Source organism: Manacus candei, unplaced genomic scaffold (assembly GCF_025592945.1).
Source record: "Manacus candei isolate 608988 ecotype Guabito, Panama unplaced genomic scaffold, ASM2559294v1 h1tg000005l, whole genome shotgun sequence".
Lineage (NCBI taxonomy): Eukaryota > Metazoa > Chordata > Aves > Passeriformes > Pipridae > Manacus > Manacus candei.
The window spans coordinates 1442341-1463716 of NW_026138053.1; the positions used below are offsets into that span (position 1 = coordinate 1442341).

At 54.0% G+C, this 21376-nt stretch overlaps 3 protein-coding genes and 7 non-coding genes across 22 annotated transcripts in view; 6 read left to right on the plus strand and 4 right to left on the minus strand.

Annotated features, from left to right (window-relative positions):
* The window catches only part of KIF2C (kinesin family member 2C), a 50359-nt gene extending 45787 nt beyond the window's left edge, over window positions 1-4572 (minus strand). For 6 of the 13 annotated variants that reach the window (XM_051807641.1, XM_051807632.1, XM_051807652.1 and 3 more), the window contains exons 1-5: window positions 4416-4572; window positions 4214-4308; window positions 2343-2444; window positions 2065-2113; window positions 287-328 (exon numbers count right to left, since the gene is read on the minus strand). In XM_051807641.1, the coding sequence (XP_051663601.1) occupies window positions 287-328; window positions 2065-2113; window positions 2343-2444; window positions 4214-4308; window positions 4416-4479 (352 nt within the window). In that variant the 5' untranslated portion in view covers window positions 4480-4572. The remainder of the gene's footprint in view (window positions 1-286; window positions 329-2064; window positions 2114-2342; window positions 2445-4213; window positions 4309-4415) is intronic. The other 7 variants (XM_051807693.1, XM_051807621.1, XM_051807679.1 and 4 more) reach the window with 3 other exon arrangements.
* Window positions 4573-5276: 704 nt separating this feature from the next.
* LOC127480467 (U5 spliceosomal RNA) lies at window positions 5277-5391 on the minus strand. The gene has a single exon (XR_007907913.1). It is a non-coding gene; the product is annotated as a U5 spliceosomal RNA (small nuclear RNA).
* Window positions 5392-7314: 1923 nt separating this feature from the next.
* On the minus strand, window positions 7315-7429 carry LOC127480528 (U5 spliceosomal RNA). The gene has a single exon (XR_007907941.1). It is a non-coding gene; the product is annotated as a U5 spliceosomal RNA (small nuclear RNA).
* A 529-nt stretch (window positions 7430-7958) lies between these two features.
* Window positions 7959-12212, plus strand: RPS8 (ribosomal protein S8). Its single transcript, XM_051795080.1, has 6 exons — window positions 7959-8076; window positions 8916-9022; window positions 9389-9488; window positions 10082-10257; window positions 11204-11333; window positions 12031-12212. Exons 1-6 carry the CDS (start codon window positions 8073-8075, stop codon window positions 12138-12140), a joined length of 627 nt encoding a protein of 208 aa, XP_051651040.1. The 5' UTR covers window positions 7959-8072; the 3' UTR covers window positions 12141-12212.
* LOC127480510 (small nucleolar RNA SNORD55/SNORD39) lies at window positions 8760-8844 on the plus strand. The gene has a single exon (XR_007907937.1). It is a non-coding gene; the product is annotated as a small nucleolar RNA SNORD55/SNORD39 (small nucleolar RNA).
* Window positions 9194-9297, plus strand: LOC127480524 (small nucleolar RNA SNORD46). The gene has a single exon (XR_007907940.1). It is a non-coding gene; the product is annotated as a small nucleolar RNA SNORD46 (small nucleolar RNA).
* Window positions 10497-10569, plus strand: LOC127480519 (small nucleolar RNA SNORD38). Its single transcript, XR_007907939.1, has one exon. It is a non-coding gene; the product is annotated as a small nucleolar RNA SNORD38 (small nucleolar RNA).
* Window positions 11759-11830, plus strand: LOC127480514 (small nucleolar RNA SNORD38). The gene has a single exon (XR_007907938.1). It is a non-coding gene; the product is annotated as a small nucleolar RNA SNORD38 (small nucleolar RNA).
* A 433-nt stretch (window positions 12213-12645) lies between the features above and the next one.
* Window positions 12646-12775, plus strand: LOC127480558 (small nucleolar RNA SNORA35). The gene has a single exon (XR_007907950.1). It is a non-coding gene; the product is annotated as a small nucleolar RNA SNORA35 (small nucleolar RNA).
* A 3702-nt stretch (window positions 12776-16477) lies between these two features.
* On the minus strand, window positions 16478-19097 carry LOC127475563 (uncharacterized). Its single transcript, XM_051797519.1, has 2 exons — window positions 18791-19097; window positions 16478-18464 (listed from the first exon to the last, which is right to left on the minus strand). The coding sequence occupies exons 1-2, from the start codon at window positions 19095-19097 to the stop codon at window positions 17254-17256; spliced, it is 1518 nt and encodes a 505-aa protein (XP_051653479.1). The 3' UTR covers window positions 16478-17253.
* Between the last annotated feature and the right edge of the window lie 2279 nt (window positions 19098-21376).

The window sequence follows — 21376 nt, forward strand, 5'->3', positions numbered from 1 at the left end:
TTTTTTCATTGAGACCAAGTCTAGGAAAGCTTCCTAGGAGAAGGATTGGAACATTCCCCTCAAAAAATATGTAAAAAACCAAAAAGCAAATCTTATACGAAAAAGAAATCATGATGTGCAAGATGGAACTCCCTTCACCTGTTATGACTAGCAATTACCAGAATTAATCACCATGATGTCAAAGGACACCAGATCTGTTTGAAACCAAGTGTTCATTTAAAATTTGAATCAAATTCCTTAGAACCATACCCACAAAATTCAGTGCTTCTGTCTGTTAACTCTTTACCTGGAATCTTCTGCTCATCTACAGAGACATTAGGTGCGACTGCTACAATTTTAGAAACAAAAAGCATCAGTTTCATTATACTCAAGAATGGCATTTCTATTCCATTTGGTCTTGTCACACATGCCCAGACCTGTTCTCATCAGATACACAGCAGCACTGTTTCTGTAAATGCTGGTGCTCCTGGACAGGCAGATTAACTGGAGGATTTGCTGCATCTAAATGGGTCTGATTTGAGTGATTCTGGTATGTGTGGATATTCAGCATCCTCCAAAATTCCTATTGATTTGTAGGACTGAGGCAATACCTATTTCTTAATGGATTCTGAAAGCAGTGCTTCTACTTCTCTCATTTCCTGGGTCAGATGGAGGCAGACACCTCCTGATCTTCTTTAATTTGTTTAGTCTAAGAGCAAGTCTGAAGCCAGTGTTAGCTTTCTAATTGGTGCAGTTCAGGGTTTGCAACAGGACAGATACTCTGACACTGGTGGGCATTAGCTAGTTATAACAACAAAAATTATTTCAGGAATACTGAAAACACTGCTTCTCTCCTGTGCTCTGAGCAGCTCTTCAGGGACCTCCAGTAGGACAGGCAACAGGTATTTCAGATTCTGTACTTCAGGAGAGCTGTGACCTTTGCAAGGACATCTTTCCATCAGTCAGTGACTGGATTAACACACCTTTGTTTTTCCGGCTGGCTATCCAGCTCCATTTACTGACCTGACTATAGACAGTCATGAATTTACTGCATCATTTTACTTGTCAGTTCACAAAATTTATGGAGTTCTCTGAATTTGAGGAAAGTCAGGATACTCTGGTACAGAACAGCTCTTTACACATTAAGCTTTTTGGACTACTCCTGCCTCTCCCATGCCAGGGGATTTATACTGTTGTCTTCTGGGACCAGCTTCCCTGTCTTGCATTGCATGCAACAGAAAAGGCCAGACAAGCCCAGATGTTTTGTTTACAGCTCAGTTGTATGGAGAAGCACAAGTTTTGGCTAACTATGCACTTTAAGAGAATAATTAAATTAGTAAACATTCAACCTCAGCATCAGGTAGTGTATTACAAATAGACCTGTAAATGCTGCCACTTGCAGTTCAAAACGCCAAAAGAGTCAACTAATAAGTTAAAAGAAGGTAGAAAACATGGGAGTTTTCTGATTCCTGACACCTCAGGAAGAACAATTCCTTAGCAATCCCACACTGACATCTCTATTTTCTCTTCTGGCTTTGCTCACCACATTGTACTGACATGCAATCTCTGAGCTGGGGCACACCAGCTGGCACTTTGGCTGCCTGCTCTGAAACGTCTCCAAGCATAAAGCTCTAGTAATTGTCTAGGGAGACCGTGTGAAGATGAGACATCAATTTGTCACCGCTATTTCTTTTGTGTCCTTTCCACTCTCCTTTTGACACCTTTAATCTTAATAACTGCCACTTAACTTCTGTTGTTTGTGGCATTTGTAAAACTCCATAAGGAACTTTAAAATTCCCTGCAGCAGTAATTGTCTAGTGGCATTTAAAGCACGGGTTAACTACAGCAATGCTGCAGAAAAGGACAACACGTCAACAAACCCCAGCTTGTGGGAACAGGACAGCAACCTGCCAGCAAAGTCGCTGCCCACAGGAGTCCAAAACATTGGTATGAAGTGGTATCCTCTTTGTTAGCACTGAATGAGAAGCCTTATGATGCACTAAAGTAGAATGTTGTGAAAGACCAGCACTGTTCCACAGGGACATAGCAGAGGAAAGAAAAAAAAAAAAAACCACACTTGCTCACCTTCCCGTGGAGCAGGAATTTTTGAAAGGGTTGTTCTACGCTTCTGTTTCTGAAAAACAATGAATACTGTAAGCAATCAGAGTAAGCAGCAAACACCTAGCACAGCTCTACAGAGCAACACTGATACAACAAGAATTTCTGACCAAAGCCTAACTGTGAGACAGAAAAGGCACGTTAGACACCTCAGACTATAAGACTGAGGGTATTATAAATAACAAGACCTATGCTGTTGACGCTGTAGTACCTTAGGAGAGACTAAATTATTTTAAAGCACTTACCTGTACAGTTACATTGTCTTGCAAAGGGACGTTCTCCTTCACATCAGCAGCAGGTAGTTCTGATAATTCAGGATTTACTGCTATCACATCATTAATACCAATCTACAAGAGCAAAGGCAGGGTTTTACAGAGTGAAATATTGCTGCTACCGCTCAGCACATGGTTTTTTCCTAATCCTGGCTTTCAGTACAGGCAAACAAACCTTACCCACCATCCTTTAAATGTTAAGTTAAAGTTGCCTGGAAGGGCAAGACAGTAGTTCTGTTCCTATTCTGTTTGAATAGTCTGGTACATGCAAATATGCCAGTGAAATGTGCTAGTTAAGCCATTTACCCTCGTCTGCCAAACACCACACACCTCTGCAGGTGCCATAGAGCACTTCTGAAGAAATGGGCAAAGCCCATTTGGTATCCACTGGTCTAATCTCTCACTGCTAATCTTAGTAAATCTCAGCAGCTCTGTGACTTCTGTGCTAGGAGAGCATTAAGTGTTTACTGTGCGATTGCACTTACTGAAATAAACGTCAAAGAGCTGCTTAGACTTTAGGAAAAGAAGGTTTCAGCATTTAATCCGTAACTTAATTCACCTGCATCTTCACTTGCTATTGCAAGCAATTGGACCTGGGGCCAATTATCACCTCCTGACTAACCCTCCCCTGAAATAATAATCCTGCCTTCACCAGGGTACCCTGGCACAGGCAGAGAAGGGGCAGGCAGCCAAGGGCAGGCTCATGACAAATGCAGCAAGTCACTCCCCATTCCGTTTTTCAAACCTTTCTCCACTGAAGAGCTTGAAAGCACTCGTGCACAAAAAGTTCTGGTATTGCAGCAGCTATGACTGGAATTGGCCTAACGAGGTAACACAAGCACCACTCCAGGAAGTTCTTAGCTAATCAACTTCCAAATTACTTAAATAAGAGTCCATAAAAAGAGAAAAAAATCAAGTAGGCTCTGTAAAGTGCAAAGAAACTACTTTTAGCATAAGTGAAGCAATCTACAAAATTTGGTTTATGTGGAAGTGGTTAGCAGCTAATTTGAAAGTGAATTAGCTCAGAAACATGTACATGGACAAAATAATTTCTAAGTGTCTGTAAGCACATACACAGTGTATATTCATAGGCACATAAGAAAATCACTGGATTTCGAAGAGCCTTCATAAAGGTTTAATATCCTAACACATACATGAAATTCAGCCAGCGATTATATCTGATTTTTCACATTGTTTATATTTGAATGCAGCAGGCATACGCATACCTTTGATTTCAAAGAACCAACCAATAACAGCTTTTAAGATTTTCACTAAACTCCAGAGTGCACATTTCCAGGGGAACCAGGAGGAAAAGTACATTTGCTCAGTGACAAGGGGAGATTTTGTTCAGTGTCAGTACTTCAGCTACATCAGCCTCAAATGCCCCAACCCCAGCTCATCTCACATAGTATTTATTCCATATCAGTGCAGAGATTCAGGGAATCAAACCCAGCCCTCTTAACGTAGTACTTTAGCAGTGGCACGTTTTAAGGGAAGTCGGAAAGCACAGAAAGCCAACAAATAGCCCACAGAGCTGAAAAACTGGCATTTCGGGACATTCAAAACGAGCGAGAGGCCGAACACCCCCTTGCTCCCTCTGAAAGGCTTGGGCACCGCAGCTTTCGCGTCCCACCTTGGCACATCAGTGTCATGGCTTTAATTACGTATAGAACGAGCACAGCACGGAGCCAGCGGTAGCAGCGTAGGACAAGCGCTGCCCACCCAGCGGGGAGAAGGGCAGAGCCGAGCTGGGCCGTGCATGAGCCCGGGCTTTCCGAGGCACATCCCGCCGGGAGCGCTGGAGCGCCCCGGGAAGGAAGGGGCCGCGGGCAGCTGCCACTCACCTCCTTGCCCTTGGTGATGCCGGCCTCAGACCACTCCACCAGCACGGAGCACTGCTCCTCTTTCACCGCGCTCACCGTCGCCTTATGGATTAAACCTGGAAAAGGCCGGCGTTGAGTCCCAGCCCGACCGCCCCACGCCGCCGGGAGCCCCGCGGGCGGAGGCAGACGGGACCCCGCAGACTCCCTGCTCCCCACCCCTCACCATTGCTCCGCTGGATGTTAACGACGAGGCCGGGGTAGACATTGCGGCACAGGCGGGAGTCCATGGCACAGGCACCGGGACAGGACCCGCGTCCCGCCCCAGCAGCGAAACACCCGCCCGGCAACCGCCGCCGGTTTAAACCCCGCGCGCCGGCGTGCCGCGGGGGCTGCCGGGAGCCGCCGCGGGACTACATCTCCCGGCAGGCCCCACCCCGCGGCACTCTGGGAACTGTCGGCCGTCGGACGCGGGGCCTGCTGGGAGATGTAGTCTCGAGGCGCCGGCAGCACTGCGGCTCCTGGGGGCGGAAGTCGGAGCGCGGCTTGGGGTGGGCGGGGGCGCCGGGGCCGCCCCGGGCACTGTCGGTCTGAAGGCGAGCGTAAGAGATTCCAGCAGGTTGCGCCGATTTGGCCCTCTCTGGGACTGATGGAGCGGTTTTCCCTCCAGCGTTCTGCTATCTTACCAGGAGGTCTGGGTTCGGTCGGGGGAAAGCTACCAAGCTATTTGGGCAGAATATTCCTTTAATACTCGGCCCATCTCTTCCCAGTCCCCATCCGGGGTGGTTCGTGACTGGAGCAGGCTGTTGGGCAGTTCCCCAGCCCCTGGGGCAAGTTTCTGCACAGGGTCCCTAGTTTCTGGCGCACATCTTGGGGTAGCTGCCCGAGAAATCTTCACCCTGTCTGTACGGAGCGGACTGTACTGAATCAACATGGCAGAATTATCAGCAAGACTATAGTCTACCTGGCAGACAGGGCAAATCCTAAATTCTCATAAATTACACGTAGACAAACTGAAGGGCAAGATGCACATTTAGAGAATCAGTGAACTGTGGTTTGAGTTCTTTTTTTTCACACGTAAAGGGTTAGCTCCACCGAAATGGAGCCTCAAAAAATTATTCGACACTCGTACTTGTTCCTCTCCACGGAAATCTTTAGTAAAAGGCGAAAGATTTATACGATCTGAAGAGAAACCAGAGTATGCCTCTCCCTCCCTCCCCGACGCTGCCGCCGCCTGCCCCACGCCCCACACGTCAGGGTGACACGGGCCCGCCCGGCTCTCCCGGCCCCGCAGCCCCGGCCCGGCCCGGCCCCGCGGGGCGCACACACCGGGCGGCCCCGACAGCCCGGGCGGGGCAGCGGCCGCAGCGCCGGACACCGGCGGGGCCGCGGGGCACCCTGGGTATGCAAATCACCGGTAACGGGGCGGGATCGGCCTCTTCCGCCCGGGACAGATCCCGCTTCTCAGTCCCGACAGGTCCCCGCCGTGGGGTGTAACCCGTGCTGAGCCCCCGGGAAGGGTGAAAGGGAGAAACTCGTGGGTTGAAATGTGAGTAGTTGAAATAACTAAAACGAAAAAGTATTAAATTAAAAATTCTAAGGAAAACGAAACAGAATCGTGGGATTGTTTGGGTTGGGAGGGACATGAGGGATCACCTCGTGGCCATCGCTGAGCCGGGGGCAGGGACACCTGCCACTAGACTAGGCTGCTCAAAGCCCCATCCAGCCTGGCCTGGAACACTGCCAGGGATGATGCAGCCACAGCTTCTCTGGGCAACCTGTGCCAGGGCCTCACCACCCTCACAGGGAAGAATTTCTTCCCAATATCTAATCTAAATCTACCCTCTTTTCGTTTAAAACTATTTCCTCTTGTCCTAGCACTACATGCCTTCGTAGAAAGCCATTATCTCTCAATCCCTCTTTAAGTAGTGTGAGGCCTCAGTAGTGTCTCCCTGGAGCCTTTTCCAGGCCTGACAACTCCAGCTCCCTCAGCCTGGCTTCCCAGGCAAGGGACTGCAGCCTTCTGAGCATCTTTGTGGCCTCCTCTGGGCTTGCTCCAACAAGTCCATGTCTTTCCTGTGCTGAGGACCCCAGAGCTGGATGCAGCACTGCAGGTGGGGTCTCACCAAAGCCGAGTAGAGGGGCAGAATCCCCTCCCTCGACCTGCTGCACAGGATGCAATTGGATTTCTGGGCTGCAACTGTGCACGGTTGGCTCATGTCCAGCTTTCCATCCACAGGAACCCCCAAGCCCTTTTCTGCAGGACTGCTCTCAAGGAGTTCTCCCGTCTGTGTTCTCCAGTTCTCCTCTCTGGGATTGCCCCGACCCAGAGACAGCATCTTGCACTTGAGGTTGATGAACTTCACGAGGTTCTCGTGGGCCCAAGTTTGCCCAGGTCCCCTTGGATGGCACCCTGTCCTTCAAGTGTGTCATCCACACTCAGTGTGGAACTGATGCCTAAAGACTTTTAGGCATTTTGTAGATTTTAATATAGCTTATAGTTTTCTTTCACCTTAGACACTTTAGACAGTTACTAAAGTAACTGTCAGGGGTTCTCAGGGTTTGTGCAACATTCCAATGAATTACTGTTTAGCAATTTTTCCAAGGAAAGATTTTTAGCAAGGACATCCTGTTTGGGACGTGCACCTGGACCGGAATAATAAGATATATTTTAGTCAAAAGAAGATAGAGGGCCCTGAACCCTTGGAGGGGCCTCCAGCGGGGCAGTTCTGAGGGATGTACCAGGGGCAAAATGGTTTTCAGGTTGGATGTGCCCACTAGATATGGTAATTCATTAAAGTGATAAAAGAGTGAGAATTCTGTGTGGGTGGGTGTGCCTGTGTGCTCCGCGTACCTGAAAACTTTCATTAAAGAACTGCTGTCTACCTTATCTACACTAATAATTGGAGAATTTTTTCTTCCTAGACATCAGATCAAATTGACCTCAGATCTCAGACTGCACCTATCCAACCAATCCCAGTACTCTACCCTCTAAATCTAGAAATGATATAGCGGGAGTTGGACTTTACCTGGGCAGGACACACTGCTCTGCCTCATGGAGTCCTATAGATGCTTGGCTCAATCAATAATCTTTGTTTGGTTCTATTTTTAACCAGAATAGGGTCAGCTCCACCGAAATGGAGCCTCAAAAAATTTTTCAGCACTCGTGCTTGTTCCTCTCCACGGAAATCTTTAGTAAAAGGCGAAAGATTTATACGATCTGAAGAGAAACCAGAGTATGCCGTGGAACTTTCCCCTGCACATACCCACTCCCAATTGTTCCTGTCTCGGTCATGGCGACCCATATGGTCCGCAGGCTCGGCCCCCTGCCGCTCCACTCCGTTTCCCTGGCCCCGCACACGGATCCAAGGCCGCGCTCGGACGCGGCGGCCCCGGGGAGCGGCGGCGGAAAGCGCCCCCGGGGCCGCGGCACCGCGCGCATTGCACCTTGGGTACAGAAATAAATATGAATGCCAATGAGCGATATGCTAATGAGGCTCGCGCGGCCCGCCGCACTGCCGGCCCAGGCGCATGCAAATCACTTGAATACTAATGAGCGATATGCTAATGAGGCTCCCGCCGTCCACGGCCCCGGTGCGCGGCGGCTGCTGCGCCCGCCCGGCCCCGCCGCGGGATGCCGGGCGCTGGGCCCCGCCCGGAGGTGTTGGCGCGGTGACCCGCGGGGCAGCACGGACGGGCCTGCGGCAGGCCGAGCCCCCGCACCGCCCGCTCCGCGCCCGGTGAGGCGCCATCGCCCGCCGCCTCCCCTCGGCGCCGCCGCGTCGCCAGGCAACGGCGCGGTGACGTCAGCGCCTCGCGAGAGCTCGCGCCGCCAAGCCTCCCCGCGAGCGCCGGCCCCGCCTCTTTGCGCCGGTGCCGCAGGATGGGTGAGTGCAGCGGGCCCGGGCCCGGCGCCATCCGCCTCCATCCGCACCCCGCGCCGCCGCCGCCGCCCGACGGGCCCCGCCGCGGGGCCGCACGGGCCGCCGCCCGCCTGCCGGGCCCGCCATCGAGGGAGCCGCGGCGGCGCCGAGCCGCTGGCAGTGGGAGGGTGGCCGGGCCCAACATGGCGGCGGGTGGAGGAGGGGGGTCGGGCAGGCTCGTCCCGCCGCGCCGCGGTTCGCTGCGGAGCCCGAGCGCTGGGCTCGCTCGCGGTGCCTGCTGCGGGGCATCCCGCGGATGAGCTGGGACGGCTTTCCAGCAGGAGGGGCGGGGGTGGCCTTGTGGAACACTGGGCTGGGTGGCGGGGACTTGCGCCCTGCGGGAGGTGCCATGCGGCGCAGAGATGGTCCCTACTGGGGACCCAGCAGGTCGAGTTGATTTGGGGTGTCTCTCATAGGGGCTCAGCCAGCAGGTGGCATGGGGGTCCCTTCCTATAGCGGACCTGCCACACCCCGCTGGTAGCACGGGGTGACTGCTGTAGTGTGCCTGGCAGCTTGGGATCAGGCACTTCCCTTAGAGTGCCTGGCACATGAGGTAAGTTGGGAGGTGCTTCCCAAAGAGGACACAAAGGAGGAAACCTTGTCTGCTTTGTGCAGTTCTGCTGGAAGGGATGTGCTCAAGGCAGGTCTGAGTATCAATGATGAAGCTTCTCTAACTGCTGCATAAGGCCGAGTGCACTGTGCGGATACCAACCTTGGAGAGCTGAGGACTCAGAACTGAGGAGTGTGCCCTGCTGCAGCCAGGTGTGCTCCTGCCACCCTCTGACCACGCTGCTCTCATCCAGGTATCTCCAGGGACAACTGGCATAAGCGCCGCAAGACCGGGGGCAAGAGGAAGCCCTACCACAAGAAGAGGAAGTATGAGTTGGGGCGACCTCCCGCCAACACTAAGGTGAGTGGTGTGGGGAGGGTGTTTTCAAACTCAGGTTGCTGGTCATGTGCTGTTAGAGGTTTAAATACCTCCTGTTTTGTGAGGGGTTGAGTTTCTGGTGCTGCTTCTTCAAAAGGTGTTGCTTTCCCCTCTCCAGATGGAAAGCAGAGATAGGTTTTTGCAATGAGAGGCAATTGGAGTGATGAAACTTTCACCTTAGGCAGATGCATCAGACCGTTCTGGTCGTTTTCTGTGTCTGCCGGTGCTGGGTCTTGTCATAGTTACACTGACCACATTGCCTTGGAGACTGGGAATGTTCTGGGCTCCTGTGTGAGCCGTGCAGCGTTCCAGCACCAATGGCACCCTGGTGTTTGTTCCTGGCTGCAGATTGGCCCGCGCCGGATCCACACAGTGAGGGTTCGTGGTGGGAATAAGAAGTACCGAGCCCTTCGGTTGGACGTTGGCAACTTCTCCTGGGGGTCGGAATGTAAGTACATCCTGAACCTGGTGTGTGGAAGGGAGAGCTGTGCTGGTCTTCTGAACTCCTGCGGAGCAGAGGGCTGATGGTGCAAGCATGGATTTGTGGGCTGGCATTGAGCATCCTGGAGCTTCGCAGTGCTGGCTCTGTTGCAGCATGCATAGTGATGATAACTTTGACCTTATGTGGCCTTGGGGGACTTGGATGTCTGCTAAGTTCACTGTGATGGGAGTGTCATAGTTACACTGAGTGGCATGCTTGTGTTACCTTTTAAGGGGGTAGGGGGACCAGAGAGGGGCAAAACGCCTAAGTTCTTCATGAATGCAACTTTTGCTTATTGATGAACACGGTGACTGAACATTAAATGATTCTGAGGCATCTTGCCATCTGCAAATTTATTTTGTGTCATTGCTTAGATATATTTGAGATGAGCTCCAGCAAGGCCTCCAGTCACAGTTTTTAATTTAGTGCCAGGCAAGCCGGGGGGCAGTGGATGGGGTGATGAGCGTGAGGCGGTTTGAAGGGTACGTGTGAGATGCTGTGGGCTGTGCTCTCAGTTGTCTGATCCCTGTAGGTCTGAATTCATGCTCTTCTTTTGAAAGGCTGCACTCGCAAGACCCGAATCATCGATGTCGTGTACAACGCTTCCAACAACGAGCTGGTGCGGACAAAGACCCTGGTGAAGAACTGCATCGTGCTCATCGACAGCACCCCGTACCGGCAGTGGTACGAGGCCCACTATGCTTTGCCCCTGGGACGCAAGAAGGGTGCTAAACTGGTACGTCTGGGACCGCCGTTTTGACTCCCTGCAGAGCAGAGTCTGCCTTGCCAGAGGCATTTCTCCATCCTGGACGGACAGTGCCTGCCGGAATGGGGTTGGGTACCCGGCAGTGATGGCATTGGTTATCTGGACTGTGCTCCCATGGGTCCCCAGGACAAGTCTGGCTCTGTTAGTGAAGCCCTCTCTGAGGCATTGCACCCCTTTGTGCACAAGGACCTGCCTGTCGATCTCTTTGTCTTCTAATGATGATACTCTTGTCCAGTTCTGCTACTGAAGGGACAGCGATGACATTTTATGGTGCTGAGGAAGACTTTGCAGGTCGGGTTCTTGTGGTGGGGAGTGATTGCTTTGGTGAGGAGCTTATGGATTACTAACTGAACTTCAGTGTGTTTTTAAGTGTCTTGAAATTATCCAGAACCATAAATTTGTTAAAGATCCAAACCCCAGACTGGTAGAAGGTACTTGGACTGCCATGTGTAGCATTCAGGTGTAGGTTGTCTCCTTGCATTAAAAACAAAGCACTTCTCATTTGAGTGCTATGTGGTGCAGGAGCAGGGAAAGAACTTGTAACCTGTCTGCATGGACTTGCACCAGACCTAAGTGCTCTCATTATGTGTGCAGAGGGAAAGAGGTTTTTTTTGGAGGAGAATTAATTGACCAAGGAAGCCTTTGCAGTTCCATTTACCTGAGAGCAGCCTTCCCTGGGGTACTGTGCTCTGTTTCATGAGTGACTGGTTAGCAGCACGGCATTTCTTGGTCTCACAAGTGAAACACAGCACCTGGTTCTGTCAGTTTAAAGTATTTGTACCTCAGCCAGGTATGACTTGGGAAACAGTACAGTGCTGAGAATGCAAGGGTCTCCATGTTAGTGAGAGCTACCTGTGCTAGTGTGGAAGGTGCCCGTTTGTTTAACTCCTTGTTTTGCTTACGGTCGTGTTTTTAGACTCCTGAAGAGGAGGAAATACTGAACAAGAAACGTTCAAAGAAGATCCAGAAAAAATATGATGAGCGAAAGAAGCATGCCAAGATAGCAAATATTCTTGAGGAGCAGTTCCAGCAAGGAAAGCTGCTTGGTGAGTCCCTGGCAGCATTAATGTGGGAGGGGCTAAGGGAGTCAGGGCACAAACAGGGTGGCAGAGCAAATCTTAATCTTGTTTTGGGATCATTTAAAGTTCTACTCACTGTAATACAAATAACTGCAGTGGGGTGTTCTCCGTGTCTGCAGGAGTGTCTTCTGGGTCTTAAATGTAACTTGTTCTTTTGTCTTCTCTGGAGATACCCCACTTGTGGCAGAGGGGGGAAATCTGCTTCTGGACCTTGAATTACTGCATGTCCCAGCCAGGCTCCTGAAGTTGATTATTCCTGGTTGGCCTTTGTGAAAAAAATGGGGTCAAGACTTGCAAAACAAAATAAGCAAGTGTCTGTCAGGAAAATGCCCTGCAGGCATCTGACAGCTTTGATGTTTCAAGCTCTGGCAAATAGTTGAGTGTTCTGAAGTCTTCTGGTGATGAAACCTTTGTCCAGTTCTGCTGCTGAACCTGAGCGATGACAGTTTGGAGATCTGAGGAGGACTTCATTAGGGATCTGCAGCAGGGCGGGTTCCAGAGCACGGTACCTCAGCAGAGGGGCTGAAGCTGGCACATAACCTGCTGACTGGTTACTGATGAGTTGCTCATGCGTGCTCTTGCAGAGGCTGTGCAGTGTCTGTTCATTGCTGTGTGCACTGGGGGGTGAATTGCTAAACTTTAACTGCATGACTTCTCCTTGCAGCCTGCATTGCCTCCAGACCTGGACAGTGTGGCCGAGCCGATGGCTACGTGTTGGAAGGCAAGGAATTGGAGTTCTACCTGAGGAAGATCAAGGCCAGAAAAGGCAAATGAATAAAAACTGTTTATTCACAGTCAAACTGTGCTGAGAGGACGAATAAAACCCAAGAGTTTACTACAGTTAAAGGTTGTGTGCTCATTTATGTGTACAGAGTGGAAAGGGCTTGTGTGGCTCTGCCCGCCAGTAAAATGTGAAAGAAGATGGATCTCTAGTAATCCCTGAGTACTTCAGTGTCTTCAGACAAAACATGACCCTGTGTGCTGTTGACTAAAACATCTCCCTGGTTCTAGGACCAGGTGGGTGTGGAAAAGAGTTTTCAGACTTGGCTGAAATGGAGATTGTCCAATACTGGAAACCAGTGGGCAGGAGGAAGGTGGAGTGCCCACCCCCCACTACAAGTTCTGGCTTCCTGGGAGCTCTGACTCCTTCCTCTACTTTCCCCATGGGATGTGCCCCCATCCCCTGGTTCGGGCCAGCAGCCTCTCTTGCTGTTGTGTTGTATTTCCTGCCTGGTTGTACAATTGCCTGCAGGATCCAGTATCTTTTGACCAAATTTGGCTGCACTATTCAGTTACCAGCTGGCCTTTCCTTGGCCTCCTTGGTCTCATTCCAGTGCAAGATCAATTCCTTCTAGCAGAAGGGCCAGGCTCACATCACGGTCTGTCCCTTTCGAAAGCTGGATACAAACTCCAGTGTTCTGCCCCGTTGCTTGGGGTAGAATTGGAAAGCTGTGGTGAACAAAAGCTTTTCTGGGTGTTTTGGTCAGGTGATGGTGATTCCTTGGGTCTGCTGTCCTTCGGGAAAGCCAGCACAGTGATCTCTGCAAGTAGTTGGGGAGTGCTTTGTGCAGATATTAGGGTGAAATCAGGAGCCCATCTGAGGGCTGGTCCTGTGCCGTGGGGCAGGCCAGGCTCACACACCTTGTGCCTGTCAGGTGGACACATCACACTCTCCACCCCATTTCTGTATCTTTATAAAAGCCTTGGTTATCCATAGGATCACTCTGGTGAGTCAGCCTGCCTGCAGCCCCTGCCTCGTGATTTTTGGCTCTGAACTGAAGGAGGTGGTCATGATCACCCTGCCCCAAGCACAGCTGTGGTGTCCGACCCTAGTCTCTAGTGCCTTAAAATGCAACTGTCCCATAAATAGCTTGGGTTTGGGGTTCTTTGAGGTTTTTTGCTGTAATGCTGTGCCCTGGCTGCCGTGTGTGACAGCAGGAGGTGCTAGTGGGCTCGGATGACCTGGGTAGTGTGGGTTCATCCTGCCCTGTCAGGGAGCTGAGGATCAGTCTGTGGGACAGATCTAGGGACAGACCAACCGCACTGGGGAGTTGCACCTGTTCCCATGGCTGCAGCAGCACGTTGTGGTGTGGTGTGTGTTGGCACCGCCTCGCAGGTTGTGTGTGTGCTCGTGGGCACTGTGTGCCCAGCTTGGTGCCACTGGCTGCGCTTCAGGAGTCCCTGGCAGTGGGACCTGGGCTGGGCGGGATGTTTGCACAAGCACATTCCTTCTCCATAGTAATCCAGCGTAAACTTTCCCTGCTCTCCAGCAACGCCTGCTTTCCAGAGAGGTGGAGTGGAGGCGATAAGGGCACTTGGCAGGGATGCGTCATGGCTGCTTCCTCTGAGCGTGTTTCTTCTCTCTCCTCCACAGAGTGCAAACAGCATTCAGGGTGTTTCTGGGGGACTTTGTACAGATGGAGAAACTGAGGCTCACAGATCAAATGGCAGCTTGGTATGAGAGCAGGAGCTGTAATCCTGGCCCCTGATGAGTAGGATTATGGCTCATCAATGCACACAATGCTTACAAAGGTGCTGCCGTGAGAAACAGCTGCCAAGGGCAACCGCCCATGGGAACGAAAGCGGCACTCGTGGCCCGCCGGAGGTGTGGCATGGAAACAGGATGGTGGCAGCTGGCTCCCAAGGTGGCACAGGCTGGGGGACTTCATATGGCTTGGCTGTGGGATGTGTAGCTTTTGGTCTGGCCTTGGCACAGCCCTGTGGATGGCACAGGGATTGACCTGCCTGGAAGGGGGCAAACCTGCCATGTGCTGAGCCAGGAAGGGATGGGCAGGGGCTGGGGTTAAGCACAGCTTTAGCCTGGCTAGACTTAGGAGGTGCCAAAGCCTGGGCTAAGGACCTTACCTGCCTCTACAGATAGGTGCAGGGTCTGAATTTTGAAAAGCTACTTTCTTAGGATGAGCAGCTGGCAGCATAACCCACATGAGGTCACTTGTCCTGTGTCCTGCTCCTTGCTGTTGAGTGGCTCTCTTAGTTCCACGCAGTATTAACTTTGGGATATTTTCACAGGACATAGTCCAGCCCAGAAAATGACTTTGCACTTTAACACGTTCAGCAGTGACCTGGAGAGGAGGCAGGGCTTGTTTATTGGGGGAATTCGAGAGCTTTAAGGGAAGAGGGGCTTTCAGGAAAGGGAACTTTTTAACTAATATTCTTAGGGGGAAAAACACAAATCTGAGTGCAAGAATCCTACAAGGGCCAGAAACACATTCCTGGATTTTTTTCCTGGCTGTATCACCTGGTCTAATACCTCACAACCATCAGTGGTGTTGGTCCTTGGGCTGTGCCCTTTTTGCCCCAGAAAAATGTGTGGACCCTTTGACAAAATCCAAATTTACCCACTTTTTGGATAAATGTAATGTAATGTCCCTGCTGTCTCACTGAGCACAGTGTACAGCACCATGAAGGCAATAAACCTGTAGAGCAGATTGTAGATGTTGCTTTTCCAGGGGAAGAGCAGCTCAGAGAAACCTCCAAAGTGGGAGTTGGTGACTTTCAGTGTTTAGGAAATAGTCATAATGGCTCAGCCCTGCACCTCAGTGGAAGAGTCCTTATCACTGGTTGGTGGCTAAACTGAGGAGAACGGGGGTCCAGCCACCATCCAGGCTGTGGGGCCTGGGGACACAGACTCTCTCCCATGCCAGGCACTATGGCCCATCAGCAGGATTGCCCTGCCTTTCCCATGCCTGCTGCAGCCACTGCCTGCTCCCTGCCTGCACCCCCCCATCCCACCAGTGCCTCTTCCCCCTAATTAACTCCTGTGCAGCTGAGCCCTCTCCATGATGGGCTGGGGCTGTTACAGGCAGGGAACAGGGAACTCCAGGTTGGTCACACCTTCCTGCCACTGGTCACAGAGATTTGGGTGGGGGCTGCAGGTACTGGAGCTGGGGCTGGGCAAGACCCAGTGGAGTGGTTTGGGTTGCTACCCTTTGCAGCCGTGGCAGCTGAATTTAGGCTTCATGAGGAGGGGGAAGGACAGGGTATTGCATCACTCCCAGCAGCCTTGGGAATGGGACCCCGGGGTATGTGGGCAGAGGGGGCACCCAGGGTAGGATATTTCTGGAGCGCAAGTGAAAAATGTGGCTGTTGCTGCCCAAGTCCAAGTCTGAAGCTGTGGGCTGGGCTGCAGCCCCTGGGGACAACTGCTGGCCCTGCCTGTCCTGCCTCTGCCCCAGGGCAGCTCCTGGTTCCTCCATGTCCCTGGGGGGACTTGGGAACAGCATGAGCCGGGGTACAGTGGTATGCCCTGGCTGTAGGACCTGGCAGGGGGTGATGGAGACATATTAAAAGCTGGCATCAGAACGCTTTCCCAGAGCCCAGGAGGAAAAAGGAAAGGAAAAACTCCAGCAGGATATAAAACAGTGGGAAACATCCATGAGCAACAGGAGACATGCAGGGAAATTAGCCCATCATCATCCCCAATCCATGCTGGGGCTGGGACTGAGCTCTGCCCAGGTTCCACGGCTTGTCCCACCATGGGCTGTTGGAAGCCACACCGTGCTCCGCAGGAAACGCCACTTCCTTTGCCGGCCGGAGCGCTGCGTCCTGCCCTGCCCGGCTCCCTCCCTTCCTGCCTGGGCACCAGGCCCAGACAGCTCCAGAGCAGGCAGGCTGCTTTTGGGGCTTCCAGCCTGGAGAATATCCCCCTGGGCAGAGGGAGCAGGGCTCAAGGGTGCCTGCACCCCTCCACAGAGAAGGGCTGGAGCACCCATGAGTGAGACTTGCCAGGGGTACCTGTGCTGGGGGATGATTTACAGCCTTTGCCCTGTTCCCAGGAGCTCTACAAATCCCTGCCCTGTTCAGGAACTGCGGCATTTGTAGCAGGCTGACACCTTCCCCAGCTGGGTTGTAAATCCTGGTACAAGGCAGAGGTTCCGCTGGTCTGCAGCCAGTGCCCAGCTCTGCTCCACCAGACTGACAAAGCAGCTCCCGGGATGCTGGGTGAGACCCACAATGGAGCATTACCCAGGGTGTGGGAGGGGAGATGGATGGGGTATGAGTGAAGCCCACCATCCCTGCACTCCCCACATCCCTATGGTTGGCTTCCCACCTTCCTAAACCATACAGACACAGACATGGAGCCACATTGCTAGGAATAAAATGATTTATTTTTTATGGAGGGCTGGATCCTACAGGGCTGGGCAGCACGTTGGGCACGGGAGGCTGCAAGGGGCTCTTTCTGGTGCCTCCTGGTGTGTGTGGGCACCTCAAACACCTCACACTCACCTGTGCACACTCCCTGCACACACTTGTACATAGAGCAGCACACCTGCACTAGCTGTTTCAAGTCCCCATGCCACGGTGGGATGTGGGGTGGGCAGCAGGCAGGGCCACCCCAGGCTCCCTCTGCCAAACCCAGGGCACCCCATTCATATGTGACAGCCCCTGCAGACCACATAGGCAGGGCCAGCCCCGTTTCACGTCCCCAGACCCTGTTCTTTGTAGGCTGGGGAGTAAAAGGTCCATGCTAGATGCCATCTGGCTTCAGCAAGAGAGGATGGAGGCTCTTGTCAGTGGGTCTGGCACACACAGTATTGTCGCCTGTTCCCCAAAACCAGCCCCCACCTCCTCTCCATGTCCTTCCTTGGGCACTGACAACCCACATGTCTCTAGACACCACCAGCCTGAAGCAGGGTCCCCAGGGCCTGAAGCACCCTCAGCCCCCCTGCCCAGCTGCAGCACATGGCAAGTGATGGGTGCAATGGTAGCGCTGGGGAAGGGATGGGTATTTGGGGGTGCAGCTTTGCAGACAGCCACTGTAAGCCATGGCAGGACAGTTCATGCCTCTCCTGCTCTGCCAGCTTTCGCTCCTGCCCAGCCCCTGCCACCCTGCTGGTGTGTCCCAGACACAGCCCGAGTCCTGGCATCAGTGCAGGTCGATGGTCTCATACTCCAGGTTGTCTGAGTCCTCCAACTCGATGCCAGGTACCAGGTTGTAATAGTTGGTTGACTGACTCATGTAGATCTTCTCCCGGTCGGCAGAGTCCTTCAGGACTTCGCTCACACTGACAGCATCCACCTCTGGCTCGCTGCCCCCCACCTCCTCTGCCCTTGGTGCCGAGGTGCCCAGCTGCCCTTCATAGGCTGACACCTGGGAACTGCTGGGGGATCCCACCTGAATCTCCACCTCCTCATAGAGGTCTCTCCCACTCTCCAGTGGTTCTGCAAAGGGTTGGAGCAGGACCTGTCTCCCCAGTAGCACCTTTTTCTCAGTCTCAGCGGGAGCAGCAGGCAGCTCATAGGGGTTGTAGTGGTGGGGCTCTGCAGACACCGGCACATTGCCCCTCTCTGCTGTGGCCCGGTGGCTCTGGGACCTGTTCTGAAGGTTGTAGTTGGTCTTTTTCTTCTGCCTGTAGAAGCACCAAGTGACGCTGGCGAGGATGAGGAGAGGGGGCAGGCAGATGAAGAGGGCAGTGAGGCCGTGTGAGCGGCACAGCTCATCCTGGGGGATGCTCTGGAGGTCCACGCCGTGGTACCGTTCCGGCGTGTGGCAGATAACATCAGCAGCCAGGCTGGGCCAACCCGCCAAGTTGGTGAGCAAAGCACAGCTGCAGTCCCAGCTGTTGTTGGAGAGCTGAAGCTGGAGCAGAGTCGGCTTCAGGAGGCTGGCAGGAAGGAAGGTCAGGGCATTGAAGCCCAGGTAGACCTCCTGGACCTGGGATGATGCTTTCAGGAAGGACCTGGGTAGATCCTGGAGCTGGTTGCTGTCCAGATAAAGAACCCTCAAATTAGGGGCATTTTCCAGAAAGCTTCCAGGGAGACTTTCCAGCAGGTTGTGACTTAAGTGCAAGATCTCCAAGGCCGGGGGGACTCCCTGTGCGTTGCTGATGGCTGTGATACCACAGTGAGAGAGGTAGAGCTCCCGCAGCCCCCGCACCCCCACCAGTGCGCCCCAGTCGAGGTGGGTGATGTTGGAGCTGGTGAAGTTGAGGCAGCAGCTCTCAGGGAGTGGAGCCTCCCGGAAAGCTTGGAAGTCCATGGGCTCTGAGCAGTTGCAGATTGGCGATGCTGGGTCGAGGGCAAGGCCGGCAGTGAGCAGGAGGCTGCCCCAGAGGGACACGATTCCCAGCCCGGTGCCTGCAGGGAGAGCAGAGGGGACGGTGACTCCTTGTGCGACCTGCCCTCCCGCTCCCCTTGCTCCAGCCCTCCCGGCGGGTGTGCGTGTGTGTGTGTGTTTGAACCCCGCTTTTCCTCCCACCTAGGAAAGGGACCCGGTCCCCGCAGATCCTCCCGGAGCCGTCTCCCAGTGTTACCACCCCTCTCCAGCCCGGGGCTGCCTCCCGCCCGACGTCCCGCTGCTCCGGCCGGGTGTCCGCGGGCAGCGAGCGACCCCCGGGGCTGTGCCCGTTCCCCTCGTGCCCTGCCCGTTCCCCCCGTGCCCCCGGTGCCCTGCCCGGCCTCACCAGCCGCCGCACGCCCCATCCTCCGGGGCCGCTCCCCGTCCCTCCGCGCTCCCGCCTGGCGCGGCCGCCGGCTCCGCCTCGCCGGGGGCCGAACCCGCCGCCGCCCGCCCCGTCCCGTCCCGGGCCACGGTCTCCCTTCAGCTCCCCGTGCTCCGTCCCCTCGCTGGGGTCGCGCCAGCCGTGGACCCTCCAGCCGCACTGTGCAGCGATAGCCCCCGAAATGTGTTTGACCCAGGTTCCTTACAGCCAATCCACCCGATGCCACCTCTTCCTCTGCCCTCCCCCACCAATAAACCACAGCCCCCATCCCTTCATCCTTACCCTCTCCCATCCCCCAGAAACAACATCCCTTTCCATCTGCCCCCTATCCACCCCTCTCTGGCCCCCTACCAGCCATGTATCCCTCCAGCCCCCTCCGTACTCCATCATCAGCCCCCAAGCTCCTGGAGAGGGGCTGGGCTGGGCTTTGCTGAGTTACTCTTAGGCCTGGCAAGCTCACTATACCAGTAAAAAAAGTGCTGGGTTGTCTCAGGCTTCTTTGGGCCACCCATGCTATCCCGAGGGGTGCTGCAATGTTTGAGAAGGCATCGGGCTTCAAGAGCTTCTTCACTCGATTCCACACCTCACTCATGGCTCAAAACTGGCACCTCGGGTGTTGCTCTCATGTGTCAGCTTGGGGATGCTCCAGCCCCCAGTGGGAGAAAAGCAGCTCCCCTTGGCACAGACCGATGTATCCAGCCTGGGTCTCTCTCAGACCCACAAACCTTGGCAGAGGGTGGGTTTCTGGCAGCGGGACCTGCCCCATCCTACTGTGGGCGTTGCCTCCTGAGCAGTGGGTTTGTAGTGCTGGCACCTCACACTGTGCAGCAACTACTGCAGCAAGGAGGTGTTCCTGCAGGCACCAGGTGTTCCTGCTGGGGGACAGGGATGGGATAAGATGGGATGGGATGGGATGAAGTGGGAAAGGAAGCAGGGCCAGCCAAATCCTGGCTGCTGGGGTGGGATGCAGGAAATGGCCATCTGGGGCCTTGCAGGAAGGGAGGTGCAGGCATCACACTGGCTTGAAAAGGATGAGAGTTGCCTCCTGGAGTGCCCTGAACACAGCCATACAGCCCAAAGCTGGCACCCATGGGCTGGAGCCTGCTAACATCCTACTTGGGATAAAGCCTCCCTGCCCCCCCTCCTCCCCCTGCTCCAGGACAGCAGCTGAGACAAGAACCCCACTGAAGGAGATTTGAGGCTCCGTGCGCCTTCCTGGGCCAATCCTGCCTCCCAGGTGGTACCTTCCAGCACTGGCATTTTACATACTACCCCAGATTCAGGCGCTTCCTTAATGCAGATGGATTCCTTAATCAGTGTCCTTTGACATCTCCCTCCAGGCACTTTTGCCCAGATTTGCAACATCCCCTCTGCACATGCCCAAGCAACTCCTGGGGTGCATTTGCAACTCCTGGGGTGCATTTGCCTCTGCAGGTGCTGGTGCTGGTTCTTCTTTCCTTGGCTCACCCAAGGAACCAGCCACCCTCTCCATCCTCCTCCTTGTTGGCTGCAGCCCCGTGCTTTGCAGAAGCTGTGCTGAGGGATGGGAAAACCCTGCTCTGAGGGGGTCAGCGCTGTCACCCCAACTCTGGGGAACTTGCCTGCACTCTGGTGCTTGGCTGGTGTTGCTCTTGCAGCCCAGGCACTGTGTGCAGAGCACACAGCAGTGCCATGCAGCCACCCTGGGAAGGCAGCTCTGGTGCAGAGGAGAGTTGGCTACTCCTGGTGCTGCTGAGCATCACTGAATGCTGTGAAGGTGGGAGGACCTTGTGGGGCACCAGGTATGGAGGACAGAGATCCCACAGCCTCTCTGGGCTCCTCTGATATTTTACCACAGGGGATATTTTACCCTGTGATATTTATGCACAGGGGAAAAAAAAGTTTCTTAGTATCTCAGTGGAATTTCCCTGAGATAACTTGCATCAGGTGCCTGTCCTGGTTTCGCTGAACACCTCCCGAAAGAGCCGGGATCCCTTTTTCTGTAATTCCACATCTAAATAGCTGCAGGCAGCTGAGAGTTCACACCAGAGCTTCCCTTTCTCCAAGCTCAACAGGTTAGTGATGTTAAACCACAGTTCCTCCCACTGCCCCACATCAGCAGTGGGAAAACCCCTGGCTGAGATGCTCTGCATCACTGGAGACCCAGCTGCGGATGGAGGGGGGCTGTTCCTGGGCTCCATTCCTTTTGGAGAGGAGGTGCCTCAGCCTTGGTAGGCTGTGGGGTCCATCCACGCCTCCCAACCCCTGCCCAAGGGCTCACTCAGAGGCAGTGGGGAGCAGAAGCAGAGATGGCAGCTCTCAGTCCTCGCTGCTCCCTGCTGTGCCTCTGCAGGGGACCCCGGGGCAGCCCCATGCAGGTGGTCACATCATCCTCAGGCAGGTCCCCTGGGGCCTCCCTGCACCCCTGGGTGCTTCCACCCACGTGTTGCCTTCAGGTGTTGACTCAGCTCCAGCAGCCCTGAGCTGGGGCCTCAGTCGGAAAACCTGTGATGCCACCCACGCCCCAGGGAGCCCCGGGGCCCTGGTGGAAACAGGCAGCTTCCCCCA